Source organism: Amphiura filiformis, chromosome 12 (genome assembly GCF_039555335.1).
Source record: "Amphiura filiformis chromosome 12, Afil_fr2py, whole genome shotgun sequence".
In the NCBI taxonomy this organism is placed as follows: Eukaryota; Metazoa; Echinodermata; class Ophiuroidea; order Amphilepidida; family Amphiuridae; genus Amphiura; species Amphiura filiformis.
Genome location: NC_092639.1, coordinates 33,762,953 through 33,789,374, shown reverse-complemented (window position 1 = coordinate 33,789,374; position 26,422 = coordinate 33,762,953). Strand labels below are relative to the sequence as shown.

Genomic DNA, 26,422 nt, shown 5'->3' with positions numbered 1-26,422 from the left:
TTTTTGCCTTAGTGTCCATAGGTTAAGTTTAAATATATTCCATTTCTAAATCAAATATACATTCCTCATGATTTTGCATTAGAGCAAGGTCCAATACGGTACTTCCTCATTATCTCAGATACGTATTCATAACGCTTAATGCGATTTTCGAGTCTAGTGAGTGGCCCGTTGAGAAACTGCTTCTTGAACTGTGATATACGATGGTAGACATGTGTGGCCCATACATTTGGTAGTACTTCTAGTGTATAACTGTAATAAAAAAAATTAGCAAACGGTATTAATTAGGATTCAGGGCAAATTATTTTTCTCTTGAAGCAGTATAGTTGGACTGGAGGTTCCGCATTCGGTCCCGGGTTCCCAATGAAGGCAGAAATCATATCCATTAATGATCCGCTCTCTCAATTCCGAAAATAGGGAAAATTAACATTTTACTGTACAGTTATTGTTTTGGTCATATTTGTCCTTGTATCCTAAATTAGACAATTCCGATTCCACACATATACCTACACCTCAATGGCAGCCATTGAAGTTGGGCCATCCCACCTGAAATGTGAAATGATGCGGGTTTTGCGGGAATTTTAAACTGTGTTCCATCACCCGTGTGACAAAAGGATGCTGAAAGTTTACAATGCAATACAATTTATAAGATTGATTTTGAAGCAGCGCTTTTCCGTCCAATTGGGCAGTTTCAACACCAGTTTGGTGCGGATGCTCTCCCAGTAATGGGTGGAATGAATTCTGACCATCACTTGGCTGGTCGGATTCGTGTTATACACTGTCAAACAATCAGTTACACTGTTAGTACATTGGGTAAAACATCTGTTGATTACCCAACATTGGGTAAATTTCATCCAACATTGTTAAATTCACCTTCATTGTCAGAAATTTACCCAATATATTAAACTTTTCCCAACATTGGGTAATAAACATTACCCAACCCAACCTATGTGTGTTATTCACCCGGTGCCTATATGCCTGTAGCGGTTGGGTAGTAAAAATAATTACCCTACTTGGGGGTAAAACGTACCATTGTACTAGGGCTGTTGTCGAGTAGAATTATACATTGTCGACAGTCGTCAAATCTCAAGATCCGATGTCGACAAGTTGTCGACAAAACAATACAGCAATAAAGTCAAAATATTACGTTCAGCAACGACGTTATGCGTTGTTTTTGTTTTTGTTTTTGCATCAAAATATTACCATATACCCCATACACAATTATGCACCATCAGAATATTGGAAAGATAATCTGTACCACTCTAATAGGAATGAAATAGAAGACTGATGCAGTTATTTCATGGCAAATAATGGCGATGTTAAGCATATCTTAAGCATTTCGCTAATTTTTTGAATGATTAATTTTGACAACAATTGATCCATGCTTGTCGACAATCGGGAAAATTGCTTTGTCGACAATATTGTCGACACCAGCCCTACATTTTACAAAACCTCTTCTTTACATTAACGTTTGTACTTACTCGTTATACATCAGCTCCATTGTGTGCTGAATTTTGTTGAAACCATAGCCAGAAAAACGAATATCAAACAGAGGCATATCGGTAACTTTTGTGCTATTTATAGAAAAAGTAAAATATAAAAAAGTATGTTTTATTCAACGAAATGATATGTTACTGTATTAAATATTGTTGGTAAACAATATTAAAAGAAAACCAAACTTTTACATTGCAAAAACAGCAGAGCAACACTTAATAAATACTTTAACACTTAATAAACACTTGTTTGTACAGTGAAGGTATAGGGGTGTTAATTTATAAACACTAAAATAACACTAAAACACATAAAATATGAAGATGTTTATGTATTTAACACAAACTAGTGTTAAAAGAGTGCTTTTTAGTGTTTATGAATTTACACCCAATGGCTTCACTGTACAAACAAGTGTTTATAAGTGTTCTAAACACTTAAAAGTGTTTATTAAGTGTTGTTCTGCTCTTTTTACAGTGCATTCACTATTGAGCTGTTCCAGTTGAAATCCACACACTCTCTATGGAAGGCATAACCTTAATCTTCCACATAGGGAGTGTGAATATCAAATGGGATTACCCGAATGGTTGACTCCATTATTTAGAAATCTTCACCCCTGTGTGGGCGATTAAGGTCATGTCTTCCACAGGGGTGTATGAATTTCAACGGGAATAACCAAATGACTGTTTCTATGGTCGATGGATCAGCAAGTGTCATACACTATGGACCACAATAGCCTCATCCCAATGGCATAGTCCAATAACCTCAGTTACATAATCATAGTACAAAATTTGACCTCAAGTTGCAGACTATGAGTTTTTGTACCTAAATCTTCAAAGGTCATTCAATGAATGTACAAATGTATTGGGGTTTAAGAACTGTGCCCCTGATATGAGCATGTTGTGGATCCTAGTGATACTGATTATTGTTAGTATCGTTGATTTTTAAAATGATATATTTCTTATTAGAAGTGTTTTTGTTGTTGTTATCATTGTACTTAAATTGGATTGAAACAGGATTTGAACAAGTAACCTCTAGACCATGAATATCGAATAAGTGCGTGCTGCTGATGTTTTTATAGTGTTGCGTTGACTTGCTTACTTTAAAACGAGGTATGGTTCGTAGACATCTTCATATCCTTTGAGTTTGTATGGTTTAAATGAAGTATACCATTTAGTGTAATTGGTTAACTCGTGAGAGAGCGGTGAGCTGTAATGTGCTGTGAGTTGTGGGTTAAGGAATCAAAACACGACTCAATTATTTTGACACGATTGATACGCATAATGCACAATATCCACCCATGCATGCGCGCAGCTTGGCTTACTCACACACTCACCCCCTCATACCCACTAACCCTCACACTCACCCAACTATACATTGACTCACCTCCTCACACCCACTCACCCACCCTCACCACCTCACACCCACCCCACCCATTCACCCCTCACCTCCTCACACCCACCCCACTCACTCACTCACCCTCACCACTCACCTCCTCACACCCGCTCACCCACCCCACCCATTCACCCCTCGCCACCACTCACCCATCCCATCACTCACCCCTCACCTCCTCACACCCACCACTCACTCACCACTCACCTCCTCACACCCACACACACACACCCCACCCATTCACCCCTCATCTCCCCACACCCACTCACCCACCCACCCATTCACCACTCACATCCTCACACCCACTCACCCATTCACCCTCGCCTCCTCACACCCACTCACCCACCACACCACTCCCCCCACCCCTCACATCCACTCACCCACCACACCCATTCACCCCTCTCCACTCACCTCAACACACCCACCCCACCCACTCATCCATCACCACTCACCTCCTCACACCCACTCACCCACCCCACCCATTCACCCCTTGCCTCCTCATATCCACTCACCCACCTCACCACTCACCCCTTACCCCTCACACCCACCCATTCACACCCACTCACCCTCACCCCTTCACACCCACTCACCCACCCACCCATTCACCCCTCACCACTCACCTCCTCACATCCACTCCACCCACTTACCCATCAACACCACCTCTTCACACCCTCTCACCACCCCACCCATTCACCCCTCTCCTCCTCACACCCACTGACCCACCCCACCACTCACCCCTCACACCCACGCACTCATCCTACCCACTCAGCCCTCATCACTCACACCCAGTCACCCACCCACCCACCCATTCACCACTCACCTCCTCACACCCACTCACCCCCCCCACCACTCACCCCTCACACCCACTCACCCATCCTACACTCACCACTCATCTCCCTCACACTCACCCACCCACCCCCACTCATATCTTCACACCCACTCACTCACCCCCCACCCAATCACCCCTCACCACTTACCTCATTACACCTACCCCACCCACTCACCACCTCACACCCACTCACCCACCCCACCCATTCACCCCTCACCACCTCACACATCCCACCCACTCACCCCTCACCACTCACCTCCTCACACCCAATCCCCCTCCCCCACCCACTCACCCCTCACCTCCTCACCACACCCACTCACCCACCCCACCCATTCACCACTCACACCCACCCCACCCACTCACACCAGTGACGTAGCTCGGGGTTATGGCGCCCATGGTAAAGGATACACAATGGGCGCCCCAAGGATACATAATGGTGCCCCTCCCTCAATTCTTGCAAGAATCTCTACCCGCGCAAAAATTTGTATTGACAAATAGGGCCTACCACTAATTAATTGTGGTTATGATGAAGTTGAATTTCAGTCTTAAAGAGGAAGCCCCGCCAGAGTAGTTCTTCTGGGGTGAACCAAACCTGCCTGGTTATCAAATTAATCAGTGACTAGGTTATCTCTGAATTTGAAAGGTGCTAATTGATGTTTTAATGTTATTGCATCAATTAGCACCTATCAAATTCAGAAATAACGTTGTCATTGATTAATTTGATAACCGGTCCGGTTTGGTTCACCCCAGAAGAACTGCTCTGTGGGGCTTCTCTTTAAATTGATTTTTCCGATTGATTTTGTGCTGAATTGGTCAATTCGGTGCCCCTAAGGTGGCACCCAGGGTACGTCCCCCTTGCTCCCTCAATCGGTACGCCACTGCCTCATACACTCAAGCTCAATCAATCTATAAAAAGGATACCGAATGGGTAGATTACTGGGTTTTCAGCCGATACTATCTTCTTCAATTCCGATTTAGTTCTTGGCAAATCTGCAGCAGTTATCTGAAATTGTGGATGAAAAAGTATATGAATAAAGGACAAAAAGGGAAAGGAATTTTTTATCACAATTGTATCACATTGGCCCGGAATAGTCATTAATGATGGCTATCATATTTGTGTTCATCCCGCCTAAACAAAAACCCCAAAACATGCACTCAAGCTTAAAATATGGGCTGGCTTTCACTTTAGAGGAGCTATGCTGCCAATCGGGTCGCCCACCTGTAATTGATTTTCTATAAAGAAAAATAAGAATCAACAAATCAATGTGGGCATACCGATAATAATTTTACCACAAAAAAAAATCAATGGAATTCCATTACGAAAATAGAAACTTTTTTTTCTTCAAAATATTACGTCAAAGATACAAACCCGGGATACAAAATCACACTCTCAGAAAAGTGCAGGCACTTAGCCGGGGGGGGGCACTCCGAGTCCGATGCCGGTATGATATGCGGCGGTCAAGGGTCCCCTTTTCAGGCTCGCGGCTGCAGTGACCCACGAGTAAAACTTAAACAGTCCGACAACAGTAGCCTACAGTAGCGCTTTAGCTCAACTTTGGCATTCTTACGTTGGCCGGCCCACTCAGTTCCCAGCTCCTTAAGTTCGACGCTCGTTTTACACTCCTACCAAAATTTAAGTTGAGTGCCCCTCGTGGACAGTAATCACTGAGAAAAATGTATCAGTGGCGAAAATAAAAATCGAAATATTGGTGATTGTATAAATAAATGATAAACGATTTATTTAGGCATATTTTAACAAGGACAGGGAAAGCGAAGATAGCGTCGACCTGTTAGGACTATATCATAATTATATTGATCATTATTTACAATCAAAAATATTTCGATTTTTTTGGGGGGCTTCCATTATATTTTCATTCCACAATAAATATGGAAGTATTGATTATAAAAATGTTGCCTTTATGTCACCTGGGCATATATATATATATCACGTATTTCCCAACGTTGGGCTCTGATCGATGTCCTAAATTCCACTTTGTTGAATGTTATTTATAAACAAATTAATAAAACACGTCGGCCAACAATGATTTCAATCAACCAAGTACTTCAGTGTAGGGGGATTTGTACCGGTCGGGAACTAGTACACCCAACTTAAAAAATAATAATAGGCCCTATTGATAAATTGACAGTATTCTTGTATTTTGTTTTTGCCCTGTGCTGTGCAGCTTCTTTTAGCACAAAAAACCGCCGTGTTTTGGGCCCAAATTGCAAAACACTGTATTTCATGATAGTATTCCAATTCCTCTCTAGTCATGATAGCTGCACATTTTCACTGAATTAAAATTTATTTTCTTACAATACAGAGCGTATCAAAATAAAGTAAACAGTTTGAAAAATCTACTAGATTAAAAAGTATGAGGTACAAAATGTATTTGGTATTAAAAATGCTCTATGTTTTCATTCATAAAATATTTTTGAAAAAGGCGATTCTTGCATAATGTTACTTAAACGGTTAACAAAATATTTTGCAAAAATCAATGTTTGCCCAAAATATTTTACAATAACGTTTTGAAAACGTATTGATTGCAACCTCGAATACTTTTAAATATCACTTTCTCATAGCCTATTTAACATGTTTAATTGGATAATATCTTAATTTGTTTACGTAAGTTTTAAATATTCAGCCCTGATTGCAACCTCGAATACTTTTAAATATCACTTTCCCAACATGTTTAATTGGATAATATATTTGTTTAATCGGATAATATGTTTGTTTACGTAAGTTTTAAATATTCAGCCCAGACTGCAACCTCGAATACCTTTAAATATCACTTACCCATAGAGGATATGCATGTACTCTTTTAGACCATGGTCCCATAAAGTACTATTTAAGGTCATTTTATTTTCCACCCACGCACCCAATTTTAGGCCTACATCATTATACCCACCTCTTTGGCACCTTCAAATACTGGGACCACGTAGGCAATTTTAGGATTTTTGTGTTTAACCCTTCTCATCGATTGGAACCATCTACTTTCGAAGTCTGGACACGGTACAAAATCAGCATCCAGCAACACCATGTGTTCAGTCTTGACTTGTCTATAAATGATGACAATAAGATAGAAAAAATAATTGTTTCAATTTTTCCACTCGTATAGGGGACAAAATGAAAAGGAAGAACAAAGAAATCCGATGGGTGTGTAAGGTGGGAAAAGTTTAACGAGTAAAGAGTGATAATTGTGGGACATTAAAACATGCAGCCATTACCATTTTATTATCATTATTTATTATTATCCCAGCCCACCCCTATTCCCTCACATTTTGGTATAAGTGAGCTTGACTCATCTGTTCCAACTGTTTTTAATTTACTTTTGTTTCTAGATAATCCAATTCCTATTCACTTTGGATTGTATATATATATTATATATATATATATATTTTTTTTTTGCATTGTATATTTATTATTCGTTATGTCTACGTCTGATTTGTCCGATTTTATGTCACATGTCAAATTCAATCCATCTACTTTTGATAGCACTTTAAACCCAAATTCATCAACATCCGATCAATCATGTAATATTGACAACACCATGATTACTGATTGCAATTACTTCGACATTGAGCTTTTCAACTCAACTGACTTCAAAAACACAGAAATTTCTCTTTTCCACCTCAATGCATTAAGCCTTAATAAACGTGCCAATGATGTACCAAACTATCTTTCAGCTATTGATCATCAGATTGATATATACGCATTCACCGAAACATGGTTTAGGTCATCTGAGGACGCGGATCTCATCGATCTCAATGATTATTCAAACGAAAATTGCATCAGACCAGGAGGACGAACTGGCGGAGGGGCGTCTCTTTTCATTCATCCTAAATTCCATTATCGTATTAGACATGATTTAAAAATTGATTGCCCTGATTGTGATTCATTATTTATTGAAATTACAAACAACTCCCATAACGCCATCGTTGGAGTAGTTTACAAACCTGATACAGTTGTTATGAATGACTTTATTATGCAATTAGACAATACACTGAACATCGTCACTAAAGAGAAAAAACCCTGTTACATCACTGGTGATTTCAACATTGATCTCCTAAAATATGATTCTAGGCCTGAAGTAAATACTTTTGTCCATCTTTTTTACTCGTACCAATTCATCCCATGTATAGATAGGCCTACACGTATTAAAACAAATAAAAATGGAGTCACCAGTGTTTCCCTCATTGATAACATTTTCACCAATAACATATCACAAGTAACTAAGTCTGGTATTTTTGTTACCGACCTCTCTGACCACTTTCCAATATTTTCCCTCGTTAATAGGAATTCACGTCATAACACATCCAAGAAAACATCATTTAAAAAGTCACGTCAAATGAAACCAGATAACATCAGAGGTTTTAAAAGTGCTCTTACACTTGTGGATTGGTCATTCATTACAAACAACAATGACACAGAATGTGCTTATAATGATTTCAATAACAAATTAACCACCTTGTTTGATATTCATTGTCCATTCAAAATAACTAAATTATCCAAAGAAAAATCACCTCGGAAACCATGGATTACAAGTGGCCTAATAAAATCGATTAAAACTAAAGACAGACTCTATAAAAAATATATCTCTAAGCCCACTGTGGAGAATAAACTGAAATATAATAAATATAGAAACTACTTAAACTCACTGCTTCGTACCTCAAAGAAACTGCACATCACATCCGAAATTGAATTTCACAGTCATAACATGAAAAAAATGTGGCAAACTCTAAATAAACTCTAACGTAGGAATAAAAAAACGAAATTTCCTGATTTCTTTACTGATACCGTTAACGGTCATAAAGTCACTAATAATAAAGACATTGCATTGAAATTTAATGATTTTTTCACAAATATTGGACCATTATTGGCAGAAAAATTCCGGAACCCGATAATAATTCCCCGTCAACCTTCAATGACTTTTCAAACAACAAAAGCCTCTTCCTTTCTCCAACATCAATTGAGGAAATTATCAAGCTCTCTTCCAAAATCAACAACACCTATAGCTCTGGTTCAGACGGAATAAGCTCCAATCTTCTAAAATCAATCATCTTTGAAATAAGTATTCCTCTCACCCACATCTTCAATTCATCTTTATCATCCGGTATTGTACCCTCAAAACTAAAAATTGCTAAAGTCACACCCATTTTTAAAGCAGACGATTGTCACAATTTCTCTAATTATAGGCCTATATCAATTCTACCATCAATATCAAAACTTCTTGAAAAAGTTATTTATAATCGTATTTTAAATTTTATTTCACTTCATGATATTCTAAGTCCTCATCAGTTTGGTTTCCGGCCACAAAGATCCACATATATGGCCATTAATGAGCTTTATTGCAAAATTGCAGAAAACCTTGATAAAAAGCATCATGTTGCAGGCATTTTTCTTGACCTCAGTAAGGCATTCGATACCTTAAACCACAACATCCTCTTGAACAAACTCGATCATTATGGTATCAGAGGTCTGGCCAATACATGGATTCGAAATTATCTCAGTGATAGGAAACAATGTGTGGTATTTAATGAAGCAGTTTCTCCTCTCACGAATATCACCTGCGGAGTTCCACACAGGGTCAATTCTTGGTCCCTCCTCTTCTTATTATATATTAATGACCTTCCCCTGTGTTCCAAAATCCCACATTTTATCCTTTTCGCAGATGATACCAACATACTTTTCTCGCATGAAGATCACCATCACCTCGAGTCAATCATTAATGCTGAGCTTATTTTAATATCAAATTGGTTTAAATTAAATAAACTTTCAATAAAAAAAAAAAAAACTAATTATATGCTTTTTAAAAATAAATACAATAATAAATCTGAAATCAATATAAAAGTACTAATAGATAATACAGAATTAAATCTGGTTCATACTACCAAATTTCTAGGCCTACTTATTGATGATAACCTCAGCTGGAAATCACACACTACACACATCACTAAAATTGTGTCAAAATATAATGGTATTATACGTAAAGTCCGCCCTTTTCTACCGGAGGCCTCTTTGCAAACCTTATATAATACACTTGTGCTTCCCTATTTAACTTACTGTGCAATTGTCTGGGCAGATACAAACAACGCCAATCTGGATTCTCTTTTTCTCCTACAAAAACGAGTTGTTAGGACGTGCACAAATTCTTTGTGGCTCGCCCACACTGACCCACTTTTCCACCAATTAAAGGTCCGTGACCCGATCGACAGCATCATCCCCCGATTTTTTTCATTGTTGATGAGGTTTTGGTATCACATAATAGATACTATTTTTCTCATTACTATCCTGAAATTTGACGCTCCAAGTCGATGTATTTCCGGAGAAATCATGAATCACAGCGGTTTTTACAGGTATACCAGTTTGTAAACAATAAAATTACTTCGGATCATGGGAAGAGAAAAAAGCGAACTACGCTAAGTGCTGAGGAGACGGTCCGCCGTATATAATTAAAACAATTCCTTGATTATATCAGTTGGTGAAATAGCTCAATTGGCTAGCGCGCCGTTCTTTTACCCAAGAGGTACCCGGTTCGAAACCCGGTATCGGAAGGTTTTTTTCCTCTCCATTTTAACCCAAACTTTTTTATATTAATTTGAAATGTACATATTGCAAGGGGAAATATATCTTGTTTCCTTTTTTTTCTGAAACGGTACGAAAAAACAAAAAACAAACAAATATTTTCCGTTCAATACGGGCCGGGCATTGCAGCATGTCAGCATTCGTCATACGAACGGGAATTGTTGTTGTTGCATGCCTACCCAGAATGCAATTCACGTATACAAGGTATTGGATTGCAAATTTGGCTATTTATTCACATTTACGCTGAAAATGCTCTCGTTTTTTCACAAAGCAGCATAATGGGGGAGATATTTGATATTATTATGTAATTTTAAAGACAATCCATATCCAAAACCAATAGGGTTACCCCCCTTTAAATGCCCTTAAGATCCATGACATTTTCAAATTTCAAACAGCATTTTTTATGCATAAGTTTCATTACAAAATGCTACCAAATGACCTCTACGACAACTTCTTCACTACTAATGACGACATCCATACACACGATACCAGACATTCTAAAGACTTTCACATCCAATTATTTAATACGGTTTTTGCTAGCAACACCATCAAAACACATGGTGCTCTCCTCTGGAATGATCTTGACCAATCCCTTAAACTCATCCCGTCTCCGACAAAAAAAAAAAAACATTCAAACAAAACCTCATCAATGGATATTTACATGATGATGTTTAAAGTGCTTTCTCCTGCATGATGGATTTACATGCGCTGCTTTAGTTCGCATTTTATGCTTCATTGATTTTTCGGACTTTATGTTGTCTGTCTATGGTATTCATAGAATTTGTAACCTTATAAATATCGAATATTGTATTTAAGCTATAGACTTGTCTGTAACTTTCAAATGGGTGCCACAACTTTACACGCTTTGCGTTTCTGTGGCATCCACATCTCTCATACCACATTGTTAAAATATTATTTTGTAATATTAATATTGGTATCTCAATTAAAAATTATTTGGCATTGCATTGTTACTAATTTATTACAAAATGGGTTTTTTTTATACCATGTTATTTATATGTATGTGTGTTGAGATGAAAATAAAACTGAACTGAACTGAACTGAACTGCAAGGGAAACGCTGACATGGCGGAAGGATAACCAGTAACAAATCACATTTATACGAGAAGAAAACAAAAACACACGGCGCATTTTACGCCCAGTTCGCTCTCTGCAGCAATCCCACAAGTGGCATCAGTAATACTAAGGGATGAAATCAAAACTCGACCAGCGGTTGACCGACGGGTTCCATGCGGTTCCGTCCAGTTTAAGTTGTTCTAAACAAAGGGAACCGGACAGAACCGGTCGGAACCGCCGGTTAACCGCCTGTCGAGTTTTGATTTCATCCCTTATTGGGTTCTGAATATTTACTTTCACTTGCCTTGTCAAAAGTATTAACCCTCACCTCTCAAATTCACGAATTTGCTTGCGGGAAACCCTGATAAAAATTATTAATGACATCAGGCCGGGTATTCATACTCCTATTGCACGCCCACATAGAAAGCAAGCAAATTCAGACTTGCAAATATCGTCTGAACGATGTCCAAACGATATCATTCCAGATAAATTAATATTATATATGTTGTATGATAATATTTTTTAAACTAACATTTTATAAATACGTACTTAATAGCAAGATTCCTCATGTAATTCGTCGGGTACTCGTCCTCGGGCTGCAAACAGACAATTAGACAGATAATTAATTATGATGACAACTGAGGGTTTTTTTAACATCTATTCATTACCAGCTGAAATTGGGAAGATAACACTGATGACGAAACTTCAACCAGGCCAGCAGGTGACTTGCTGATGAAGGGAGGGGTGGGGACGGGTGGGGACGGGGTGGGGAGGAGGTGCCAGGGCGTAGCCAGCTTTCTTGGTCAGGGTGGAGGCAAAAATAAAGCTTGGGGGCAAAGACGAAAAAATCCAGATTGCATCATTTTGATATTATCGGTGGCAAGTTTTTGTTCCTGTGCAGATTTTGAACCCGGGACCTCTCCTATCAAAGACAAATAATCCCCCATCCAGCAGCGGGGTACAAAATTTGTTCCCGATTTTGACCATTTAACCGCTTGACCATTCAATCAACTTCTGTTGATGAGTTCTATCCAGACAACAATCTTTTGAAACACTGGCAACATCTGGCAACATCACATTTTGATAGTCATCCATAAATGAATAGGCCATGCACCCACTGAAGCAAGACAATTTGATTTTAATGATTTATGGTGATCTATATATGCGATCTCGCTAAATCATCGGTTATCCTTGTTTTAATATTAAATGCTGATATCTTTTTATTTACCAAACACTTTGATAGTAAAATAATTAGGACAAAGACATTCTTTTCTGTGACCTCGATTATTTCATAATTCTCTTTCTTGGAAATTTTAGAATTTATCAAAAGAAGACAACCCGAACAAATTGCCAATATTAAAATTTCTAATCAAACTGACTGACATATACATTTTCAATGATATGTTAAGGGGCTGTGCAATATAATTATGACCCCTGGGGAGGGTAAAATTGGGGGACAAGCAATTTTTTTTTGAACGCTCTAAAAAGGCTTAGGAAAACAATACGGAAACGCTTTAATATGGACATTTTCCTGCTCGCTGCGCTCGCAACATATAGCTAGACCATTAAGGCTTGCAAATTGGGATCCAAAAAAAATTTGGCATGTGTAAAGGGGGGGGCAAAGATGTTTTGGCGGGCCGAGAGGGGGGTAAACGATTTTAGTCAGGCCGTGAGGGGGCAAGCGATTTTTGGCGGGCCGTTCGGAAATTTTACCCTGCCCCGGGGCTCATAATTGTTGCACAGCCCCTAAGCTGTTGCGATGTTAAAAAAAAACATTGAACATTGACATTGAAATTAAAACATCGAAAACATCGACTTCATTGATATTTGTGGAACCGCTCTATAACATAATGAGTACAAAGTCAACAAATGACTTTTTGAGATCGACATATTTGAAATCTTATTTCAAAGCTTTAAAATCATACCAACAGACCACACATTATTGCTTTACGTTACACTAATCTATATACATATAACAAAAACAAAAATGAATACTTACATTTCGTGCATAGATAATCAGTAAATCGCATTTGCATTTGAACTTGACTTCTTTTAATTTATCTTTCAAAAATCGTCGTGATCTTTGGAAATAAAAAGTAAAAAAATTACGATTAGAAACTTATCTACAAATTAAATGACAAGTTAATCATTAAAGTTGGATACCGTAAGTTGAGGTCAAAAGTTCGCTGCGTTTTGAACTCGACTACAGAAGTCGAGTTCTGATGACGAGTTGTCGAAATTCAAAGTCGACTTCAAACTCGACTTAAGCAGTGTAAACGAACACGCAATTCAGAAGTCGAGTTCATAATGGTTATTTGAAGCATGAGCAAGTAATGACATAAAAGTCGAATACACAATTTGTTTTGAAGTCGAATACCGTGTAAACACCTAGTCAACAAATAATTTATGCTAATCTGTTTGTGTGTGTGTCGCAATCTGAATTCGATGTCGCAATTGAAGTCGACTTCTCCAACGAGGTCGTAACTCTTAAATCGTAAGAGCGCGTTGTAATAGTACTTATAGTTCAGATGTAAGGTAAGGGTTCTTGAATATTATAGTAACCTACGCCTTAAATAGAGCAAATAAAATTTATACATTAAATGAAAGACGTCCGGACACGATTGAACTACTAGTTCATGACTCGGCCTACAAAATCAAGTTGCCTTGGGACCACGGCAAAATAATTTATAATGCAAGGTTATTGTGTGCATTTCATAAATAAATTCAGGTCCCACACCTTTTTATACTTTGAACACTTTTAATAATGATACTTTGAAACAGCTTCATCGCATAAAAGCTCAGCCTTAAATTTGTAGCTCAAATAAAACATTGGGTATATTTTCAATGTTGGTATATAAATACCCCTCACATGTCCCTTATATACATCTGATTCGTGTGATTTGGAGCTATTTGGGGGTACCGAGCCTAAATGAGGCATTTAAGTGCCGGTCAACAAAATGAGTTTTCAAAAACCGTCACTTCCGATGTCGGGGAAAGCCCTATCCGTGCCCCTATAGGACGCTATACGCAACCGGGACATCGTTTAACCGTTAACCGTAAACTAATAGGCCAATTAGGCTAATTGGTTGACTTTTAAATGGTTCACTCTTTGCAGTGGCGTTAACGTGAGTCATTACATGGGGATACCGACCATGTTTGGGGGCACATTCTGATTAGTATATCATTTATCATGCAGAATGACTTTTTACTTTCAAATGTTAACTTGGTTTCCATGAAGTGGGAAATTAATTAATTAATTAATTTGATTTTACCTTGTTAATACTGGTTCTGTTTGGTTCTTTTTCTTAGCATCCATTACTGGTACAAATACAGACACAGAAATGAGACCTGTCCAAACTGCAATACTCTTTTGCAATATATCGATCCTATCGATTGATAAATGTGTAACCATGGTGAGATTGGAATGTTTCTATATAAAAAAAAATGAAAGAAAAAATAGAAAATTTAAAGGAACAAACAAAATCAAAAGTGATTAGATTACCAAAAAATCTAAAACAGTGATGGGCAACAACTGCTTCAGCGAAGAACTCAAGTGTGCAAGTTTTAATGATACAAAACACCGTTTTACTTGTTTTTCATGAAGTGAAAAATTAAACAGTTGCTTGCATGGGCAAATTAGTTTTTACCGATTGAGCTTATCGGACAATTTTTGCTTATGGGTTAAATATTTTATCTTCTAAGTGCACTGTGAAATATGTACCACATTTATAATAATTACGACAGTCGTAAAAAATGGAACATTGATCGGGTATATTTTCTAATTCGTTATTTTGAATCATAAATTCTATCATTTCGTGGATGCCTCTGTAAGTCTACCCCCGGGAGTCTACCAGTACTAAAAATTAAATTAATCCATGCAAGGATCGCAAATAAAGGACGCGAGCCCAAGAAGATAACCATGCAGATAAAAATTCCCTTTAAAAGGGAAAGCCAGCCTCAATGTAGAAGAGGTCTTGTAATTAGTTTTGGTCAATGTGAAAGGCATTTTTAGGATCACGCTTACATCTACATGACAGTCCACCAAACCATCAACGATGAGAACATGCACACTGAAACAGCAGAAAACATTAATTCCTAATCTCATGTCAACTCTTTTAATTCATTACATGTACTCCAAATTGTTCTGGTCTGTTTGTTTTGTTGTTGTTGTTGTCGTTGGTTTTTTTTTGTCTTTTCAGCTTTTTACCCACGATATCTCAATTTCCAATTTTGTAATACCAGAACTTACGAACTCAATATCTTCGCTTAGGAATGTCCGATTTCACTGCTTTCGATATATACACTGCCGGTTTGAGTTAACTTACATGTACATTTTATTTTGAAATAACTTAATTAATTCGCAATGTATAGTTTAAGCCTACTATATTATAATAGATAGTGGCCAGCACATTTATAAAGGACTGGTTACTCACTACAATCTTCACTCTTAAACTGTGTTTTTCTGAATGTGCTGATCATGTTGATTGCTAGTCGGAAACTCCTGCGAAGCTATGGACATGGCATCTTACATACTCCATTCTATAACAGTCTGCCTAGTGCCTTGTGTGTTTTCTCTTCAATCATTTTGTTGAATGTAATTTTATGAATCAAATAGTTATGTGTCATTTTATTTATAATAAAGAAGTTATTAAATTAATAAAGTAAGACAATTTATTTATCTATAAGTGCATGTCAAATGGGGTACATTGTTCAATACTATATGCATAAATTATGCCCATATTATAGCTAGGCCCTAAAAACTTTATTTTGCATCGGATTTTTCCCGTTGAAAAGACAAAACTGATGTTTATGATAGCAACCATTTCATCAATAACATTTTGAGTCATTTTTATCCATAAAACGACACAGGATATGATAGATAACTACTTTCACATCAATATGGTCCATATGATCACAGATTGTTGAGAATCTGTGATATGATCCGGGGATATGATGAAGATTTTGATTCTATAGATCTGTTATCAACATGATATCACGCTGTTCAGTGGTCAAGGAGTAAGGACCCCGGTCAAGGACACTGATATGACATCATAGGTGATGTCAGATTTTCTTCTGCTGACCATATGATGCTATATATATTAACTATTATTGTTACATTTAGGCCTTTAAACTTTTAACTTTGGTAATACTCACTCGTTTTCGTTCGTTGAAACTGCAAAACATACTTACTTTTCCTTACAAATCGAATTAAAATATTTAAAAAAAAATTCAACCACAAAAAGTTTTAAACAAAAGTCATTCCAATACCAATAAAAAATAATCTCTTGAGCAAACTGACCCCATCCCAGAAATAGGTACCAGCCCGATGGGCTGGCGAAAAGGGAGCGCTGGCAAACTGGCATAAGGCCAAAAAAAATATTGTTGCGTTGCTCTCAAGTGGGAAAATGGGAAAATTGGGTCGGACGGTCGGATTTCTTTTTTTTTTTTTTTTTTTTTAAACCTTCATTTTTTTATAATCCCCTCAAATATTAAATAATGCTTCTTCAATTAGGGGACATTTGTCAATTTTGACTTCTGGATACCTGTTAGACATCAATTAAAGACTAGTCTTTCAATAAAATATTAATTTCAAGTGAAAAACATTGATTTTTTGAACAAATCTGTAAAAATCATCATTCAAAAAAACAAAAACAAAATGCCGACCCTGATTTTTCAGGATTTAGGGTAGGGCGGTTGAGGGCAACACAACAATTTTTTTTGGCCTAATGGAGAGCGCGCAAAAAAATCAAGAGTCTGCAGAGATCGAACCATCGCACTCAAGATTTCTAGTAAAATTCGTAACTTACCACTTGAAAATCTGTAACTGCACGTTCTTTGTCTACATCAAATGGAAGATGGTCTTGATCTGGTTTAAAGTAATGCGGGCATTTAGATATACATTTCTGGCGATCTTTTTGAACCGCTAAGGCGACTGTCGACTCTGAAAGTGTGGAATGGTACATTGACGGGTATTATTGCACAAATTCATAATAACAGATATATTAATGGGTTATGCATTAAATTTTTGTAAATTTTTAGGATTGATCTATTTAAATTATTCCACGAAAACCACATTCATTTTTGTGAAGGTATGTATTTTAAATTCAAGCCGATGCATACATTTGTGAGAGAATTAATGGCTCTGGTATGAACGTTTCGACAGTATTTTTGTGGGACATTAGAGCACATCAGACATACCGAATTGAATTCTTGAATACGAGGAATGTCCTTCTGATATCAAATAATTTAATAAAGTGCATGTAACTGAGATGAAAAGCCAACGATCAATTGAAAATTTTGACCTTTCATATTGAAGATATACATTTTTGCCCCAAAAGACCTAATTTTTTTTTTATATCTTCAATACAAAAGGTCAACATTTTCAATTTGATTCTTACCAAATATAGGTTTAATTGTAGTATCTCGAAATAAAGCGCTACCGTCAAATCCATAACACGTCAACATAGCGGTGATACTTTTTAATGTCTTATCTGCAGGAAACATCTGGAAATAAAGGACATGATCACAAGAAAATGAGATTTGCACATAAATGTCGGCCATGTCTCGTACAGTAAATGGTAGGCCTATCCAAATTGTTGTCACAGACTCGTCTTCTTCTCCGCTCCCCTCCTCACACTTCCTTCGCATCCCCTTCCTCTCCTCATCATCTTCTCATCATCTACATCCTTTTTTTTTTTTTTTCTCCTCCTCCTCCTCCTCCTCCTCCTCTTCGTCATCAGCTATACTTCGTTACCGTCGTATTTTCTATCATCATCTTTTCTTTTACTTGTTCTCCACATTTTTTTTTACATTTCTTCCCATATTAAATCATTCTCCTCCTTCTCCTGCTCCTGCTCCTGCTCCTGCTGAATGCTGCTGCTGCTGCTGTTCATCCTCCTCCTCTTCCTCCTTCAACTCCTCCTCCGGCTCCATGCAACTCCAAGTCACGAACTTGGTCATTTAAGTGGGTTCAATGTATACAGACTATAATAACAACACTGTTTGGACACACGGCGAACGGTAAGACAACATTAGCGTCAGTTCTTGTATCATGTGTATAATCGCTACGAAGTATCAACATAACGCGAGCAAGATAGATCCTGCACATAATGTGCAAGTTTCTTCTTTTTTGACAATTTGAATTTATTCGCAAGAAAAGTAACATGATTTTAATGTTGTAATACCTTTGACATGCCAACAGACATAACTGAGTAGTTCCCCGTTGGATAATGCAACCTGAAAAACATAATGAATATAAATTTCAGTAACGAAAAGCCACCAAATTAGACCTGAAGTTAATACGCTGTGTTATGACAATTATATTTACAATTTTACATCATGAAGTTTAACAATCCTATGCAATGCTTAAACGTACATTTTATTCGGGTAATGAAGAAGAACACGATAACATAAATATAATAATGATTATATATACCTGACAATTTCATAGCTTTCGTCCGTATATTTCAGTAAAGCTTGCGAACTAACTACGGCAGCATCCATCTGTATCAAATCATGGAAAATTCAATTATTACAATCGGCGTTTATGTAACATTGTGGGACTTTAATGACTGCAGTGCCTGTGGAAGCCTCTCTTTTGGTTCAAGTTCCTTGGGGAATCGGTCAAGGTTGAAATTTATCCATGTAAATTCTGTTCTGTCTGTCATCAAAGTAACAGGTGGAAGACAGTTCTTCTGTGGTGAACTGGCCAAGTGGGGCTTCCTGTTTATAGCAGAAGAGACGGGCCATTTGGCTCCCGTGAAACCTAAAATGGCCCCTGGTTCCTGTTAACTAGCCTAAACCAGGACACACATTTGGAAGAAAAGTGGATCCTGGCTGTTGACCACCGTTTACTCGCACCTATGATTTTAGAGCCTTGAAATTATTAAACAGGCATATCCATTTGGAACTTAATAAGTTATGTACGCTCAATTTTGCCAATTTTCATTCTACTAAGAAACTTCCTTCCCAGTTATAATGTACAAATGTTAAATAAAGATGTTCATAATAATGAACTCCAAAACTTTTTAACACAAGCAAAAACAATTGGATGAACTAACCTTTTTGCTATCATCATTCCACTTAAATGATGCCATAGCAGAGCCTTTGGCTGTGAAGTCTATACCCACTATACGACTTGTGGCTTTCACCTGTAGTGGAAAATTTTTATGGTTTTGGTTAAGGGATCTGGAATGAGCGTTTTGAGAGTTTCGACAGTATTTTTTGTGGGACATGAGAGCACATCAGACATATCGAATTGCATTCTGAATACGAAGAATGTCTTTCTGATATCAAATAATTTTCATTTTTGAAATTCACGATATAATACAAATTTTATGACAAATTATTAAAATTTCACATTTTTGATATATAACAGTCCTCGAAGTAAAGTTTATAAATCTAATGCTATATTCTTAAAGTGTATGTAGCTGGGAGGAAAAGCCGACGATCAATTGAAAATTTTGACCTTTCATATTGAAGATATGGATTTTTTCCCAAAAAGACCTAATGTTTTTGGTGTTTTGGGGAAAAATCCATATCTTCAATACGAACGGTCAACATTTTCAATTGATCGTCGGCTTTTCATCCCACCTTCACACACTTTAAGTATAAATCATCAGATTTACAAAGTTTACTTCGAGTACTGTTAAATATTAAAAATATAAATTTTTAATCATTTGCCATAAAATGTGTATTACATTGCGAATTTAAAAAAAAAAAAATTATTTGATATCAGAAGGACATTCTTCGTATTCAGAATGCAATTCGATATGTCTGATGTGCTCTAATGTCCCACAATAATTACTGTCCAAATGTTCATACCCCATCCCTTAATAATAAAGGGAACTTTTACTGGGTATAATAGGCCTACATGTATGCATTCCTACTAATTATTGTTCATTACCTGAATAGGTTATAAACAGTGGCATAGCCAGGAATTTTGCAGGTGGGAAAGGGGCAACTTTCGGGGGGGGGGAAAAGTTTGACGAAAATGATCAAAAAATGTGCTGCAGTAGAAACAAGACGGTTCTTGTACTACTAGTCTCGCCTGCTTTCGCGAGCACCAGTTTGTACATGTAGGCCTACCATGATAGTGCCTAATGGTTAGGGCGTGAGCGAAGGGTTGCGGGTTCGAGCCCCACCACAGCCAGTGTGTTGTGTCATTGGGATTTAATTCCCAATTGATTCACTCCACCCAGGTGTAAAATGGGGAGAATCAGAATCCAAGTCGGCTGATAGTAGGCCTACATGCGCATCAGTTGCGGACCACCACCCTACCCTATACTACATCGCACCCTCACCCCACTACCCCACCCAGAATCCTACCACCCAAGTACCCTACCACCACAGCACCCTGCCCCACTCCACTCCTACCCCTACCCCACCCATATACCCTACCACCGTACACCATTCATTGCCCCACCACACCCTGACCCCACTACCCTACCCCACCACACCACACTATGCCCCACCCAATACCCTACTACACCAAATACCCCTGTAACACTACAATCTGACCCCACTACCCCCACCGCCCTTCCTATAGCACCTATACCACAACCACAACCACCCGGCCCCACGACCCCTACCACCGGGTGTACTTACCACCCCACAACACCCACTACCCCTGACTAACCACCCTCCGCCACTACCATTATACTACCCTTATACCCCACCACTCTATCGCACCACTCTAACTACCTCTACTACATATCCCACCAAAAATAAACGCCACCCGGACCTACACTGGCAATACCCCATCACCTTACCCAGCACCCTATCCCACTTACTACACCTGACCACAACCATGACAACCGTAACCATGGAAACCCACTACCCTTACCACCCTTACTACCCCGCAGACCTATCCCATCCTAGCACATCCCACTACACCCTGTCCTACCCCACCCATCCACACTAAATTCGCATGTACGATTTTTTTACATAACGTTATGACGTTTCTACTTCAGATATCGTTCGTCTTTGAAATCAATATCTATAATCTTTTATTATATAACTCTCGTAAAAAAATCTTGTGTAAAATTATTAAAATAAACTTATTTATTTTCTTTATGTAATTTAAATGTTAATTATAGCCGATCTCAAGTGGAAACCCGTACATTCCTTTATTATGCTATTACGCCTACATAGAGTGATTATTGATGTGATATGTTCCAAAGAGTTATAATAAAGAGATTCGGATTTATAATAATAATATTAAAGAGATTTTGGATTTCAAAGACGAACGATATCTGAAGTAGAAACGTCATAACGTTATGTAAGAAAATGCCAAATTGACATCTCATGGCCACATTTATCGATATCCAGATTTGGTCACCTGGCGTGAAATTTATACGACCTATTAAATAGCTATAAAAGGACTAAATTAGTGTGTTTTTTTAGTATCTCATCAAAACAGATAAAGCAAATCATCCATACTTGATAAAAAAAAATAATCGTGTTTTGCCAATTTAAATATTTTAGTACTAAAAAACACTAATGCCTTTACTTCGAAAGAGCCTTCATGGTTCCCAGGTTCATGTTTTTTTAAATTTACAGTCAGTCTAATCTGAAGTACAAAGTACTGCGGACGCATACATTCTGCCGACATTGTACGCATACCTAACAGAGACGCAGCACTACGCACTGTTAACGCGCTGTATACTCGCGCGTTGTCACTTTGTACTTCAGAGTGGACAAACCCCAGACAAACAAGTCTATGGGACAAACTGTATGTAAAAATTGTTCACATTGATAACGTTTTTGTGTTTGCTGGGAATATACTTGACACAGTTCTCCCAACTAATGCATTTTTAAGTATTACAAACATAAAGTTTCCTTTTTAGCATGGTCAATTTATTCCTCATACATTTGATATAAATAGAAATGAATTTTGATCTCGAAAGAGCTTCCATGACCCATTATCATGGATTTACAATTTATGTAAAATTTGGTCATGCATTGATTGAGTTCAATAAACCATACCACCATTGTTTACGATGACAAAAGAGTGCTATTTCGAGGTTGATAATCACGTTTCACTGACACCATGGATAGTATCCAAGAATTTATAATACGGGGGGCCAAAGTTGCAATTTCAACGATTTTCAATGGGAACGTAGTTATTGTATTGCACACAAGCACAACGGGCCAATCAATAAAGCACACAATGTAACAGACACAAGTGAATCGTTGAAATTGCAACTTTTGATTTTTGGGTTTGAGGGTTTGGAGGCGCATATCTTGGTCAATTCTTGCTCGATTTTCACGAACAGGGTGTCAAATGAGAAAGCAAAGTCCAATTAACAAAATGTATATTTCAGTATAATCCAAAATTATCAGGTTGTTGAACAGCAAGGATGACTATAACTGACGAGTTTCTTTTTGTGCCTGGTGTAGTTCACAGCATCTTGCGAATGGTAGTGAGCTTTGGCAAAAATTGCATTGTTCAATTCATAGCGAGCGTGTAGAAGAATTCAAATATCACAGATATACTTTTGTAGGTCCTGTGGTTCTTAAGTTATGTTGTAAAGAGGGCTGAAACAACAACACTTTTGTAAAACGTACATAACTCATTAACAACAATAAATTAAGCAAGTTTTCATCAAAGTATATGATTTGTAGAATGAACTTTTGCAAAACACCAAAGTGTTATTTTTCAATAATATATTGATTCAGATAATGAAAATCGATAGAAAAACCAAAATCAAGACCCCTTCCCGTTTAGGGTTAGAATGGTAGAGATTAGAGTTACACTACTTATAATATAGATCACGGATATTGTTTGAAGCAGGGTTCGTTTTTAACGGCAAAAATGGCAGAGTGGCAAACAATGGCAATAACCTGTTTTTGCTAGTTTTTGCCTGGTTTAGATCGGTAAAAATGGCACAAAAAAATGGCAAAAACTCACATATTATAGTCAGTCAAATATTAAAAAGTAACACAAAACAGTAACACACAACTTTTAATGAATTATTCAACATATTTTTGTCTCAAATCCTTAAAATGAAACCATTAAATTTGATCCGACACATTTCAAAGTGCACTAGTGAGCAATGAAAAACCAAGCCTTTAATTTCTTACTTATAATTGCAAAATCTGGTCTTATATTACCACTGATTACACTCATGAAATTATTTTTTGTTCCTTAATTTTTTTCCAACTGAGGCAAAAACTTGCGAACTCTCGTTTGAAGGTTAAAAAGAAATCTTATTTTACCCCGATATCAATGAATCTGTACTTACTGGTAAAAATTGATATATAGCCGTCGTCATTTGTTTTCTACAATCTGTGGTGAAAATCTATCACAAAATATAAAATATTTCAAATCAAGTTATAAAGTTGGCTGAATACATTTTGTTTGTGTGTAAATAGGCTAAATGTTACCGTAAGGATGCGCTAATAAGCATATCGAGGGCTTAGAGCAAGAACTAGCTATATCCACAACAGCAACAAAGGAAAAAAAGTCCACTTTTTCAAAATCAGCAACCCCCCCCCCTACGGGCCTGAATTGAACAATAGTAAAAATTCGTTCTTGTCCATCAACTTGTTAGGCACAAATGCTTATTAACGATTTTTTGGGCGCCCTCTACGGAGGCGGCCCACAATATAGGCATGAGTTTGTGAGAAGCTTCTAATTTCACTCTTACTAGATTTACTCCGCAATTGTTTTGCTAAAATTATGCCCTTGCTCAGAAATAAAACCACAATATGCTTGGATTTTATTTTAGTATTGTTTTCTGTTATGCACAGGATAAAATGGTGTGCGTATATTCTTTGTTTAAAAGACAAAATTAATGGATTTGTAAAAACACCAAATAAATCGAGACCTTTGACCTTTGTAACCACTTTGACCTTTGTAACCAATTTACCGCCTCTTACCAACACTATGGACTACAATAGCCTAATCTGAATGGCATAGTCCAATAACCTCAAATAAACAATCATAGTGCAAAATTTGACCTAACTTGCAGAGTATGAGTTTTTGTACCCAAAGTTTCAAAGTCAGGCATCTTATCAAGATCAAGATAGTGATAGTGAAATAACAATTAACATGCTTATCTTACCAAGGTCTTATCTATCTGCATGGGGTAATTGGAAATTATGGTGTAGCCTATTTGTTTTAAGGATGAAACAACTGCCTCCTTTTGCATGGAAATTAGAACAAATTACTATACAAGATGTATCAAAAAGTTTGGTACCCAGCAGTTTTGATAGTAATTGAAAAGCCTGGTTCTTTCAAACAAATGCAATATCGGGTCCCCCTTAAAATGATAAAATGATCAGACCATAAATCTTTTGTGACTGTTTATGACATTAATCAACAAATTATGCGGATCCTAGATGTGTCGAGGATGTTATGTTTATGAACAAAACGTTACGTTTGTATTTTCAACATTGTTAATCATTGCTACGTGTATGTTAACAAATGAAAGTTCTGTAATTATTTTAATTCTTCAATGCTAAGTTAGTAAGTATTCTTTTGGATATCATCAAAGTGTAAATCTCTAGTCAGATTTTCAGTGTGTTAACCACTATGTATCAAAGATGTTACGTTCATGTACAAAACATTAACGTTCTTATCTTGGAAACATTGTATACCCATATAGCTACTTTTATGAAGAATGAATGTTCTGTAATTGTCTTTTATCCTTCATCTCTATTAGATTTTCAGTGTATTAGCAAGTAGATGATGTATATGTATCACAGACGTTATGATGTATATGTATCACAGACGTTATACATTCATAAAAACTTTTCTTTTGGTCAACATAGAGCTAGTTCCACTTCTATACTATCCATCATATACCCCCCTGCATAACGAAATTCAACAATATTCAATATCCAAAGCAATATCATCACTACAATATGCCCCAAAATTGAACTCCCCCACCCCACATAATCGCAAATTGACACGACAGCTTCATTCCAATTCAATTTATTTCATCCAAAACGGTCCTCAATCAAACACATTTCTCTTGCATTTGATCTTCTTCTACTCTTCCCTAGAAAAAATCATTATGATACCAACTCCCCGGGACCAAATCTAAACACCATGCCATGGAATTCACCATATCATCACGTCCAAGCTCACATAATTTGGGCGCCCCATTCCTTTTTTAAAGGAGTTTTTATTATGGTAAGCCTATAAGTATTCATGAAAAGTACTTGTTCCAAGATACGGTGTTGAGAATGGCATAAGAAACAATATACTAAATCAGCATTTACAATTCCGTTATACTACAAAGTATGAGAACTTTATATAAAAAAAGACCCATTCAATAAGTACAGGGTGTTTTACATTGTAATAAACACACTTAACAACTTTGACCCCCGGGCTTTGACCCCTTATTTTTCAAGTTTATGGTTAGAATATTGTTATGCTATGTTCAATGTTGGCTGAGTGGTTCTTATAATCTTACCTGGCTACATTCTTCTTGGCCGGCTATTTGGGTCCGTACATTCAACGGAGACATTCCATTTAGAATGCGACATCCACCAACCATCAATTTCTGGTTGCCCATCAAGTACAATGTTAACTTAACATGTAATGTTGGCCGAGTGTTCCTTATAATCTTACCTGGCTTCATTCCTCTTGGCTATTTGGGTCCGTACATTCAACGGAGACATTCCATTTAGAATGCGACATCCACCAACCATCAATTTCTGGTTGCCCATCAAGTACAATGTTAACTTAACATGTAATGTTGGCCGAGTGTTCCTTATCATCTTACCTGGCTTCATTCTTCTTGGCTATTTGGGTCTGTACATTCAACAGAGACATTCCATCAAGAATGCGACATCCACTAACCATTAATCTCTGGTTGCCCATCGAGTACAATGTTAACTTAACATGCTATGTTGGCCGAGTATTCCTTATAATCTTACCTGGCTACATTCTTCTTGGCTATTTGGGTCTGTACATTCAACGGAGACATTCCATTTAGAATGCGACATCCACCAGCCATTAATCTCTGGTTGCCCATCGAGTACAATGTTAACTTAACATGCTATGTTGGCCGAGTATTCCTTATAATCTTACCTGGCTACATTCTTCTT

The 26,422-nt window shown here is 37.3% G+C and overlaps 1 protein-coding gene across 1 annotated transcript; it reads right to left on the bottom strand.

Annotated features, from left to right (window-relative positions):
- On the bottom strand, positions 1-26,352 carry LOC140165363 (xylosyl- and glucuronyltransferase LARGE2s-like). Its single transcript, XM_072188685.1, has 15 exons — positions 26,252-26,352; positions 23,608-23,664; positions 19,423-19,512; positions 18,798-18,865; positions 18,547-18,598; positions 17,761-17,866; positions 17,170-17,303; positions 14,635-14,792; positions 13,362-13,443; positions 11,912-11,958; positions 6,613-6,763; positions 4,628-4,709; positions 2,587-2,704; positions 1,479-1,571; positions 1-249 (listed from the first exon to the last, which is right to left on the bottom strand). The coding sequence occupies exons 1-15, from the start codon at positions 26,318-26,320 to the stop codon at positions 66-68; spliced, it is 1,491 nt and encodes a 496-aa protein (XP_072044786.1). The 5' UTR covers positions 26,321-26,352; the 3' UTR covers positions 1-65.
- Between the last annotated feature and the right edge of the window lie 70 nt (positions 26,353-26,422).

Bases quoted from the DNA above. Each gene is read 5' to 3' on its own strand.
- LOC140165363 (XM_072188685.1), bottom strand. From the start codon at position 26,320: ATGTCGCATTCTAAATGGAATGTCTCCGTTGAATGTACAGACCCAAAT. The intron at 17,304-17,760 runs GTAAGAATCAAA...CCACACTTTCAG, and splicing joins TACAATTAAACCTATATTTG to AGTCGACAGTCGCCTTAGCG. The intron at 1,572-2,586 runs GTAAGCAAGTCA...TTCTATAAATAG, and splicing joins GAACCATACCTCGTTTTAAA to CACAAAAGTTACCGATATGC.